The sequence below is a fragment of the Schistocerca gregaria genome, chromosome 2 (assembly GCF_023897955.1).
Source record: "Schistocerca gregaria isolate iqSchGreg1 chromosome 2, iqSchGreg1.2, whole genome shotgun sequence".
In the NCBI taxonomy this organism is placed as follows: Eukaryota; Metazoa; Arthropoda; class Insecta; order Orthoptera; family Acrididae; genus Schistocerca; species Schistocerca gregaria.
Genome location: NC_064921.1, coordinates 521,161,132 through 521,173,972, shown reverse-complemented (window position 1 = coordinate 521,173,972; position 12,841 = coordinate 521,161,132). Strand labels below are relative to the sequence as shown.

The following is a 12,841-nucleotide window of genomic DNA, read 5'->3' as shown; positions in this document are numbered from 1 at the left end:
CCCTCAGCTTGCACTCAGTGCTGCCATCACTTCTTGCCACTAGCCTTGCAGCTGCCGACTAGAGGCAGGGAGGTGTGAAGAATGGTTTGTTTGGATTTGATTCTTGAAGATTGTTCATACAGTGGCTGGAGATGGTGGTCATGTGTGCATGAGTTGTCAGAGTGATTGTGTGAGTGTATATCTGTGCGATATTGTTTTGGCTATGACCAAAAATTTTGTTGAGTGTTATTGTCTTTTCTATCAGCCTGTCTGCAGCTCAGAGGTTATCTTTATGGTGAGTTGCTACCTATCCTCATTAGTATTTGTTCTCAGAGTATTTGCACAAGTTATCTGTTGCATGGATTGATCACTGTGGTCTCATTTCAACAACATTGTATCTGTGACACATGAATAGCTGACCACATGAGTGTACTCCCATGACGGGCCAAAACCGCAAGCCATTTCTGCAGGTATCCCTAATAGATTGGGTCTGCTGATCTGTTTCCTACCAATGTGCAAGCCCTGCCTATTGGGTCTGTTTGTGTGTAGCGTAATGTAACGGATTTTTGTAGTTTATCCACAGACCCAGGACTGTATGCTCCTTGGCTGGCCAGAGGGCACTGGTGATGGATTTCTGGAATTGTGACTGTCTCACTGCAAGTACATTACACAATGCCACATTTTATACAAATTTTATTAATTCTAGTTCATTTTGGCACTTTGAAAATAATTTATATATTAGAAAATATGGACGATAAGAAGAAAACTGTGGCAGTCACAGATGGCTTGTATGCAATGTGCTCATGTATTTCTTGAAAGAAAGTCGCGCAGTACCTGTAAAATAATAGACATAAGTCAGTAATAACCGACAATAACAAATATGGTAAACCAATGTTTTATTGGTGGTCATCTATAGTGTTCGTTTACTCAACTCTTCCCTGCCTTATACACGTCTTTAGAGGCCTTCTTTTTTCTCAGGTTATTTCCGAAAATGGTGAAGGTATTTTAAATCTGTCTTGGTACTCTAAGCAAATGCATGTTTTTGTCACCAAATTTATTTCATTTTATTGAAATTAATTAAGTTATCTTAATGAAACACACACCATTTGGCTTGCTTTCTCCATCTGAAAACATTCCACTAGAAAAGATGTTGATGTTAGTACTTAAGACAGGTGTCCTTACATTCTTTGTCAACCTATGTCCTTACTTACGCTTGTGATATCAAAATTTGTCAGGGAAAAATGCTATAAAAGTTGTCCGGAAATCAGGGAATTTCACTTGGAGAAACTTGTTGCAACCCTGATCACAGTAAATGTATGAGGAATGTAGTTTCTAGGTCAAAGGAAAAATCCCAATATAAGCAAGAGTAACAACGGGACCTGCATATGCTATGTTGAAATAGGCATGGCTGACATGATACGTGCCTGAACTTTGCCATTTCAGACATGCGTATGTGCAGATTGACTAATAACTAAAAACTGACTATTCTTTTTACTTTTTTAAGTGGGTCGTGCATCCAAAATTACTGCATTGAACAACCTCAGTTGTTCTACAGTGGTTCTGTTACTGTTCTAATCTCAAACCTGGTAATAAACTGTAATCTGAATAACTTCAGGAGATGAAGATAAGTTTGATATGTCATTTATTGGAATATGGTTAGGATCTAGCAATCTTGCACAACTAAAACTTGAAACTGTAGGGTTGTCTGCTGCATCATACAGTATTTTGATTAAACATTTCCACAAGAAGTTGTTTTTCCTCAATTGCTGGTGCACATCTTTATGGTCAAACCTCTTTAGTCATCTGATAATTGTATTTGCTTTTTGTAGTCAATACATGATTCCTTTAATCTTTCATTCCTATAGTGACACAGATATAGTACAATCTTTGTCCTGAACCCACTGAAAGACTGGGTTATGACTAAAAGTTAAACATTTCTGATTATATCAAAAATATCTTCATGCTTTTTTTATCCTTTGTGTCTATAAACTATACTACTGAGGGCAGTCCCCCTTTTTGGATTGTCCTGTTTGTCGATTAAATGGCAGAATGGTGTTATGGGAGGAACAAGATTGGGTATTATTGAGAATTTATTTTGAATTGTGATAGAAAGCCTTAAAGTTAGTAGTGTGAGTACATGTGCAGGAGTTAAAAATCAAATTTTGTTAAGTTGAATTTGATAAACAAATATTCTAATAAAAAAAATGACCTATGTTTTGTAGGTTTGGCAACATCCTTCTTTAATGAAAAGAACAAAAACCTGGTAAGAGATTTGGTGGAATTGATACAGGAGACAAAACAAGAGTTACCATCTTGGTTACAATCCTTGGCTAGTGACTCAAGGATGCCATCTAGTGGAAGACGTGGTGGTGGTAATAAACGGTTAGTTGTAGTACCTTGTTTATGAATTGCCTCTAATCAAGTGAACAAGCTTTTTTTGAGTGTAAACAGTTTTAAGTTAATTATGATGTCTAAATTTTAGTCTGCAAGTTTGTGTGCACTTGATGGGGAGATCTAGTTACAATTTTATGTAATTGGCAGTTCATAAGTTGATTTTCTTTTTATTTAAATAGGTTTGGTAGTGGAGGATTTGGTGCTCGTGATTATCGTCAAACAAGTGGTGGCAATCGTTCAGGTTCTTCAGGTGGTCGTTCTGGAGGCTACGGCTATGGAGGAGACAGCCATTCTGGAGGTATGCATTTTCTGTATTGTACTTTTATACATACATGTTTGTACCCATTTTACTGTTTTTTTTCCTAGTGATGAACAATGCAGATAAAAATCTGGAACTTTGGTATGCAGTACCTCGAGTACTATAATTAGAACTGACTCGCAGATCTTTAAATTAAAAAAAAAAACTAAATATTTTAGACCTTACTTTCTGGCAAGTAGGTAATATTACACGTATTGTTTAAAGTACTGTAACCCCATTCACTGTGGGTGAGCTCTTTGGGGTCTTTGTTAGGAATTACAGACTGTCTTCTAAATAGCACTGTACACATTATGCTTACGCTATGTTGCTACCACTTGAGGGTGTGATGTTTTCTTTGATTGGAGCTGAATAGTAGTGGTTTAGTTAGTTAGTTGGTTATGGTAATAAAATACTGTATATAAGCTTTTCTAAACTGCTAATATATTTGCTTGCTTGTAGAAATGAAAGCAAGCTACACAACAGACTACTTTGTAGAGGGTAGTAAAGTAGTGAAGAGGAACTACTCTAGCATTCTTCACAGACTAGGTAAAACCTAAAACAAAGGTGGATCAATAGTTTGTGCACCACATAAATTAAAATCATCATTGCAATGGCAGGTGAGACATTTTGAAAGCAAAGGAGTTTCCTGCTAAAATTTGAAGAAAAGATGCGAAGTGTTGCGTATGAAGTAACCACCTATATGGTGCTGAAACATAGGTAATAAGGAAAAAACTGGCTGGAGGCATTTGAAATACAGATGTAGTAGAGAAAGAACAAAGACATTGGATGGAAAAGATAAAAAATGAGGTGGTATAACCTGTTGGTAAATTCATGAGCAAGCCACGGTCATGATAGGTGAGGTGGCCTTTCTGAGAAGAACCTTGCAACTACACTAAAGGCACATCCAAATTCTGTTACTCATTTCAAGAAGTGTAGTGCAGTGTGCTGTATTTTCTATTGATTTTGTTTCTCTTATTTTTAATTACAGCATCAGTGAATTTGAGTTTGCGCTTTTAGTGATATATTTAGTTATTCGGAAATGACTGATAAGCATACCACATTGCAAGAAAATGTGCACAATACAAAGTGGCGGTGCTTTTAGAGTGAAGAATGTCCGGTTATTTGTAACATGAAAGCACTTTTATATTGACAGAACTTGGGTAGACAACAACACTAATGTTGTCAGGGTCCTGACTTTGAAGGCATCATGGACAATGTTAGTGGAAGCAACAAGATTATTGCGGCGAATGTTGGATCTAAACCTTGGTTTATTTACTAATCTACATCAGTGTTATCTTCTTTAAAATATTCCACCATTACCTGTTGTTCACTTGCGCCATCACAGTTTCCTATTACTGGAACTTTATATTTTTGGGATACCATTCAATCACTCAGTGATGTGTTTTTATCTCCAACACTTGTAAAAGAATGCCCTTTAAGGTTCTCTTTATTTTTTGGTGCATAAAGTAGTCACATGGAGATATTATTTTATTTTTTGCCAAATGTTCACAAACTCACAAGAAAATGTGAGCAGATAAATTATCATGGTGTAAAAGCCATAAATTGATCCTCCAGAAATTGCTGTTGATCTTGTAGGTAGTACCCATATTGTGCATTTCACCTTGTGGAAAGAGTTAATGGGGCACTATACTATTAAAATTAAAGTAAACTGTGACCATAGCCTTTAAATGTGACTGTACCTGGTGAGGGTTGGTTTTTTTTTTTTTTTTCTTTTTTTTTCTCCCAGGTTTTTAAGATTCATTGTGCTGTCACTGGCAAGGTTGCACCTTAGTTTCAAAGTCACATCCCTCAGCTCATGTTTCGTCACCTATTGGGACCTGTTTTAGTAGTTATGTATCATTATTGACTTCTACTAATGACTCCTGAGCAACTTTGCGTTCAATGCAAAAAGTTCAACTACTTCCAAAACAGTTTCATGCCATGAGCAACCAGAAACTTTTCTGGTTGCGATTTGACAATATTTCATATTCATTTCTTTCACTTTTCAACATTGGTTGGTGTGCTGGTGCACCCAGGTGCTTGTCATTTTCATCATCACATTGTTCTTCAAAATGATTACAATACTCGTAAAACCTTTTTTTACTCATAGGAATATTTAACATTCCTAAAACTCTGATGCACTTTATTCCTTTCTTATGGCAAAATTTGCTGAAAATTCTCTGATCCGTTATTATTTTAAATAAAAAATAATCACTGATACTATGAAAACACGCACATAACATTTTTGACAGCTGGCAGTTCTAAATATATGTCATGGCTAACATTGGACACATACTTTTTGATAAATGTTCACCAATACAGTAACAAAAATGTTGTTTGAATCAGACTAATACAACATGCGAATACTTGTATTTCAACAGAGCCCTTAAAAAAGTTGTCTCAGTGGACATAAAATTCAAGAATAACCCTGAAACTCCAGAAAGTAATTGCACCGTGTTCAAACTAGTAACAGAATTTATCTTCTGTTTTAGGTGGAGGACCCCCCTTGCGGGTTTGGGGGTAAGAATAGGCCCGCGGTATTCCTGCCTGTCGTAAGAGGCGACTAAAAGGAGTCTCAAACTTTTCGGCCTTATGTGATGGTCCCCTCTCAGGTTTGACCTCCATATTTCAAAATTTTTGCACAGAGCGAGCCGATTGGGGAAGGGCGCCTTACATGGTGCATTGTATCTGTCATGCATTGAGACCTTTAGCCAGCTTTCTCATCGTTGCAATGGTGTCCCGCTTGTTTTCCATCTCTTGGGCGAGGATACGTCCCTGGGTGCGATTACCACGCTGCACTGTGCAGTGTTGCTTTCCACTGCGACAACAACCTTATACATTTTTGCACCTAAGATCCAGCACTGTAGCCAGTCCGTTGTGGTGGGGCCGCCATGTACCCTGTTGGTTGTAGCCCCCTGACAACACAGGGATCGCTCTACTGATGCCTGCACCGTTTACTCCCTATGTATGCCAAGGAGTAGATGCCCATCTCCCTGGAGCATCAGGACTCCCGGCAATGGCCATCCTGCCAGGTGGCTCTTGCTGTGGCTGGGTGGCGCCCATGGGGAGGGCCCTTGGTCGGAGTAGGTGGCATCGGGGCGGATGTCCCGCAATGAAGCGTGGCACATCATCTCTTGATGGTGGCCAGCCACCAGCGGTCTATAAGCGTTAAAGGGCTCATTTTAAAGCTAACGTTTATGACCCCAAATCGTTCCCATCCCTGGCCACATCATGGGAGGATCGAAAGGCAATGAATGATAGTGACATGTATTCACCCAGGTGTCTCGTCTGTACCAGAGCTGATGGGGGAATCCTTTGTATCCATGAAGCCTCAGTTCTTTGTACAGCATTTGGAGGACAAGTTTGGGGAGATGGAGGGCTTGTCTAAAATGCGCTCTGGGTCAGTCTGATAAAAACCGCATCCTCCGCCCAGTCACGCAGGTTGCTTGCTTGTGAGAAGTTGGGGGATGTTAACGTTACCATCACACCACATAAGAGTTTAATTATGGTCCAGGGTGTTATTTTCCATAGGGACCTACTTCTGCAGTCTGATGACGAGCTGCGCGCCAACTTAGAGCGTAGAGGTGTTCATTTCGTCCGGCGCATTCATCAGGGTCCAAGGGATAATCAGATTGCTACCGGTGCCTTCATCTTGGCCTTCGAGGGTGGTACATTACTGGAGAAGGTCAAGGTGATGGTCTACCGTTGTGACATCAAGCCCTATATCCCTTCCTCGATGCAGTGCTTTAAGTGCTGGAAGTTCGGCCGTATGTCTTCCCGCTGTACTTCCAGCCTCACATGTTGAGATTGCGGACGCTCATCTCATCCCGATACTCCATGTGCTCTGCCTCCCATCTGTGTCAACTGTGGAGAGCCTCATTCACCTTGCTCGCCAGACTGCAGGATCTTACAGAAAGAACACAAAATCATGGAATATAAGACCCTGGACCGACTGACTTACACTGAGGTTAAGCGGAAATTTGAACAGCTACATCCCGTGCGCATGATGTCATCTTATGCCTCCACTGTCACTCCTGCTCCAGCTCCTTTAGCTGCACCACAGTCAGTCAGCTCTCAGCGTCAGAGGACCTCCCTGCCCCCTTGACGATGGGGCCCCTTCTCTTGCTGTTGCTCCCACACCATCTACCTCGGGAGCAGCACCTACTAAACCACCGGGGACACCAGTCCCCACTTCTAAACCGGAGAAGCGTAAGTCTTCTTCGGCTTCTCTCGCTCGGAAGGGATCCCTTGGGTCACTTCCTTCCCAGGTTCCTACCAGCAGCACAGCAGACACCAACCAGTGGCTGAAGAAGCCACAGGCCGCTGGTCGTCGGGCTTCGCGATCATAAGCCCTATCAGCAATGGCAACCAAAGGAACAGTGACACAAAACCACACTGAAGCCCCGTAAGACCAAGGCACCTGCGATGGCTCCTACTCCACCACTACCTACAAGCTCTGCGTCTGAGGATGAGGTGGAAATTCTTGTGTCCGCTGAGGACCTCGATCTCGCCAGTCCCTCAGACGCAATGGACAGCATTTGCACGGGTGCTCCATCGGAGGCATCAGGTGACCCAGTGGCGTAATTTGCCTTCCCAGTCCCAGCCATGGACAACACCATCCTCCAGTGGAACTGCAGCGGTTTCTTCCACCACCTAGCTGAGCTCCGCCAACTTATCAGCCTTCACCCTTTCCTCTGCATTGTTCTTCAGGAAACTTGGTTTCCGGCAATAGAACCCCCGCCCTCCGTGGCTATCGGGGTTGTTATAAGAACCGGGCAGCTTATGAAAGGGTGTCTGGTGGCGTCTGCATCTATGTCCTGAACTCTCTCCACAGCGAGTCTGTCCCTCGCCACACACCTTTAGAGGCTGTCACTGTTCGGGTGTGTACGCCACAGGCTGTTACTGTTTGCAGTCTTTACCTTCCACCGGATGGTGATGTCGCGCAGCATGTCCTGGCTGCTCTGATAGCTCAATTGCCTCCACCTTTCCTGTTACTGGGCGACTTTAACCCATAACCATCTGTGGGGTGGGTCAGTGGCAACAGGTCGAGGCGCCATCATTGAGCATTTATTGGCGCAGCTCGATCTCTCGATCTTCAGTGATGGTGCCTTCACACACTTCAGTGTGGCGCATGGCACATACTCCGTCATTGACCTTTCCATCTGTAGCCCTAGCTTCTTACTGTCTGTCCAATGGAGAGTGCATAACGACCTGTGTGGTAGTGACCACTTTCCGATCTTTCTGTCACTGCCACAGTGTCAGTCTTCTGGGCGTCCTAGCAGATGGGCTATGAATCAGGCTGACTGGGACTTGTTCTCCTCCACTGCCGCTATTGAGTCTCTCTCTAGCAATGCCATTGATGCAGTGGTTCAATCGGTCACCACAGGCATCGTTACTGCCGCCGAATCTGCCATTGCTCGTTCTTCTGGGTCGCCTCGGCGGCGGACTGCGCATTGGTGGTCGCCTGAGATCGCTGAAGCGATTAAAGCTCGCCGGCGGGCGCTCCAGCGTCACAAGCGACATCCCTCAATCGACCACCTTATCGCCTTCAAACGGCTGCGTGCGCAAGCCCACTGCATTATCCGCCAACGCAAGCAGGAGTGTTGGGAGCGGTATGTGTCCACCATTGGCCTCCATGTCACTCCATCGCAGGTCTGGGCCAAGATTCGCCGCCTCTATGGCTATCGGACCCCTGTCAGTGTCCCTGCGCTCTCACTGAATGGAGCAGTTTGTACTGACTCCGACGTCATTGCAAACCGCTTGGCAGAGCACTTTGCTCTGAATTCCGCTTCTGCCAACTACCCCTTGGGCTTCCGCTCCATTAAGGAGCGGATAGAACGTCGGAGTCTTTCTTTTCGCATTCACGATCCTGAATTGTACGATGTTTCATTCAGTGAGTGGGAATTTCGCAGTGCCCTCGCCGCTTGTCCTGATACCGCTCCTGGGCCAGATAGCATCCACTCTCAGATGCTGAAACACCTTTCAGTGGACTGCCAGTGACGCCTTCTCAATCTTTACAACCACATTTGGGTCGAGGGTGAGTTTCTGTCGCAATGGCAGGAAAGTCTTGTTGTCCCCATTCTGAAACCAGGGAAGAACCCTTTGGAGGTGGACAGCTACCGTCCCATTAGCCTCACCAACATTCTTTGCAAGTTGCTTGAACGGATGGTGAGCCGGCACTTGAATTGGGTACTGGAGTCTCGGGGCCTTCTGGCTCCGTCTCAGGGTGGGTTCCGTAAAGGCGGCTCCGCCGACGACAATTTGGTAAGCCTGGAGTCGGCCATCCGTACTGCCTTTGCCCGCCGTCAGCATCTGGTCGCTGTCTTTTTCGACATGCGGAAGGTGTATGATACGACATGGCGTCATCACATCCTTTCTACGCTTCATGGATGGGGTCTTCGGGGCCCTCTGGCGATCTATATCTGCAAGTTTCTGTCATATCGTACCTTCCGCGTGCACGTCGCGGCCTCATATAGTTCCTCCCAAGTCCAGGAGAACGGTGTGCCACAGGGTTCTGTTCTCAGTGTCTGTCTGTTTTTAATAGCTACTAACGGGCTCGCTGTGGCCCTGGGAAATACTGTCTCTGCTTCCCTGTATGCTGATGACTTCTGCCTTTACTACAGCTCTATTGGCATTGCAGCTGCTAAACGTCAGCTACAGGGCGCAATCCGCAAGGCACAGTCTTGGGCTGTGGCGCATGGTTTTCAGTTTTCGGCAGCCAAGACCTGCGTTATGCATTTCTGCCGGCGACACACTGTTCACCCGGAGCCGCGGCTTTATCTCTACGGCGAGCTTCTTAAAGTGGTGGAGTCACATAGGTTTTTGGGGGTGGTTTTTGATGCCCGGTTGACTTCGCTGCCTCATATTTGGCAGCTTAAACAGGCATGTTGGCGGCATCTAAATGCTATGCAATGCCTGAGCCACACCAGATGGGGCGCCGACCGATCTACTCTCCTACGGCTTTACCAGGCATTAATCCAGTCCCGTCTGGACTACGGGAGTCTGGCTTATGGGTCAGCATCCCCATCTGCGTTGCGGGTGCTGGACCCAATCCTCCACAGCGGGATATGCCTTGCCACTGGTGCCTTCCGAATCAGCCCTGTGGACAGCATACTTGTGGAGGCAGGTGTCCTTCCACCGTGGTTACAATGCCAACAATTACTGGCTGCTTATGCTGCCCATGTTTTTAGCTTGCCAGGGCACACAAATTATCGTGTCCTATTCCCACAGTCAGTCGTCCAGCTGCCAGAACGTCGGCCCCAGTCGGGTTGTCCGATCACCGTACGTGTCAAACAGCTTCTCTATGGGCTTGGGTGTTTCCCTGTTCCACCTCCTTTCCGTGCCCCTCTGCGTACTCCCCCGTGGTGTGTGCCTCGCCCTTGCCTTCGGCTCGGCTCGACTTGGCACAGGGCCCAAAGGACTCAGTCCCTCCGGAGGCCTTCCGATGCTGTTTTTATACCAGCCTGGCCACGTATCAGGGCTCTGGCGTTGTCTACACCGACGGTTCGATGGTTGCTGGTCGTGTCGGTTATGCACTATCTTTAGGGGACCATTCTGAACAATGTTCGTTGCCGGCTGGCTGCAGTGTTTACACTGCTGAGCTGGTCGCCATCTTTCGTGCCCTAGAGTATATCCGCTCCTGCTCAGGTGAGTCCTTCGTTATCTGTAGCGATTCCCTGAGCGGTTTACGAGCTCTCGACCAGTGTTTCCCTCATTCTCGTCTGGTAATGGCTATCCAGGAGTCCCTGCATACTCTTGCGCATTGCGGCCGCTCTGTGGTCTTCGTGTGGACCCCAGGCCATGTTGGGATACCCGGCAATGAGAATGTTGACCGCCTGGCGAAAGAGGCCACCAGTGCACCATCTCTGGAGATTGGCCTCCCGGCGACTGATTTGCGAGCAGTCTTACACCGCACAGTTATCTCGTTTTGGGATGCGGTCTGACCACCCCTAACAAACTCCGTGCCGTCAAGGACATGACGACTGTGTGGCACTCCTCCATGCGAGTCTGTCGCAACGAGTCTGTTGTCCTCTACCGACTGTGCATTGGGTACACATGGATGACCCACGGCCACTTATTGCGCCGTGTGGACCCCCCCTCTATGCCGCTGCAGCTTGGCATTGACAGTGGCCCACGTTTTGTTGGACTGTCCACTTTTATCTGTGCTCAGGCAGACATTTGCGCTGCCTGACACGCTCTCTGCTCTTTTATTAGATGACTCTGCCAGGGTGGACTTGGTTTTGCGTGTTATTCGGGCAGGGGGTTTTTATCCTTTAATCTGAGTGTTTGTTTTATAGTGTTGATTCTGGCTTTTAGCCTCTGATTTTAAACTGAGTTTTTAATATGTTCTTGGTGGTTGGCTTTTCCTGTGTGTTTTAATTTGTTTTGTCTGGTCTCTGTCAGAGTATTTCATGTCCTGTTTCGTCTGCTGTCTTTTCTGTTGTTCGTTTTTTTGTTCTCCTTGGATGGTTTTTGAAAAAGGGACCGATGACCATGGTAATCTGGTCCCTTTAATCCCACAAACCAATCTTAGGTGGAGGAAGTACGTGTACATGAACAGTCATATGGTTTGTTTTTGTAGTGGAAGGGCCAGTACAATATTGTAAGACAATATATAGGTGGCCTTGCAATGTAGCAGACTATACTGAGAAAATTATGAGGAGAAATAATCACTGAACATAGAAGGAAGGGAAAGAAAAGAAACTGAATAGGACATACAATAAAAATTCGTGGGAGAGTGTTATGAGAATCTTGGAATGGTATTTGGAGGAGAAGAGTTGACAAGGAATAGGATGTTTCAGATCTTAAGTAATGTCATGGGCAGCAGCACAAACAGCAATATTAAGAAGGAAGCATTGTACTACATCAAATGGAAATCCAGATGATCTGCCAAAATAAAAGAAAAAATGACAGTGGTGGTATTAAGTTGTATTGTTGTTCTAAGATTCTTAGTTACTTAATTATCATGGTAATCAGTTAAATTAACTTACTGATTACAGCTTTGTGATCTTATTAATCAGGACACTTTCATTCAGCTTTACCAAAACACCTGTTCCTGTCATTCTAAGCTGACATTTCACTCTTTATTATCAAGGAACGGTTACTTGATAAACTTCCCTGACTGCAGAGTATGTAAGGTCTTAAGTCAAGATCTGTATGTAAGACATTTGAAGTTAATCCTCCACTTGAGGTGTGTGAGGAAAGTAATGAGGCTGGTTTTTTTAAAATTACTTACTATTTTATTTTTTCAGATAACAATATCGCCCCCCTTAAAAATAGTTACCTTCAGCAGCTGTACACTGGTGGAGTCATTACCAGTTTCAGTAGCAGTATTGAAAGGCTTGAGCTGGTAGGGCCTTTGACATGTCAGAAACATTCTTTCAAATGTTTCTCCATGGTGCCAAAATGATGTTCTATTAAGACAGTTTTTAGTTTCGGAAAAAGAATGTCACAAGGACTCGGATCAGGTGAATAGAGGGTCTGCAGAACAACAGGAATGCCTTTTGAGGTCAAAAAATCCATGGTGGAAGTGTAACTTTTGACACTGTCGCGATGCAGCATTAACTTGTCTGTGATGTCTGGTCTAACTCGATCCACCCTTTTCCTGAGCTTTTCAAGGAGCTCTTTGTAAAACACTGTTTAAACTTTTCTAAGGTTGTACTCTGATTTCCAAAGTTTAACAAAAACTTGATGGCGTAACATTGCTCTAAATTCCGCTGTTCAATTTTCGTAACACACATCAAACGTACCTTCACTGATCAGTCTCAAAAATCATGTGATGGCTGTAAGGAGCTGAATCGCAGACTGAGCGCATCTGGAAGGGATGAACACACTGGTCTACACAGGTAGAACAACACAGCATTACCAGGTCGCTTGCAGTGCTTTTAGTCTCATCATTCTATTAGTAACATCATTCTGTTAATAAAAGTTTTCTTGTATTAAAGACTCATGACTAATTTTAAAAAAACTGATTTTTTTATACACATTTGACTACAGGAGCTATTAATGCGGCTGTCTTTCCACTTCTTTGAGTATGGAGGAATTGTACCCCAGTAAATCACCTCAGTTACTATTTGTATTTGTGTGTAGTAACAAATACCTTGCTATTGTGTTTTTGCCACCACTGTAGTCCAGTCAGTGAAGCAAAATTATGGGGGAAAATCACATAAT

General features: G+C 44.4%; 1 protein-coding gene across 1 annotated transcript in view; it reads left to right on the top strand.

The window, feature by feature from the left end:
• Positions 1-12,841, top strand: part of LOC126329990 (ATP-dependent RNA helicase DDX3X-like) — a gene marked incomplete in the record, with an annotated part of 151,391 nt that overhangs the window by 108,582 nt on the left and 29,968 nt on the right. The window contains 2 exon segments of the mRNA XM_049996279.1: positions 2,202-2,361; positions 2,553-2,671. Of these exon segments, the coding sequence (XP_049852236.1) occupies positions 2,202-2,361; positions 2,553-2,671 (279 nt within the window).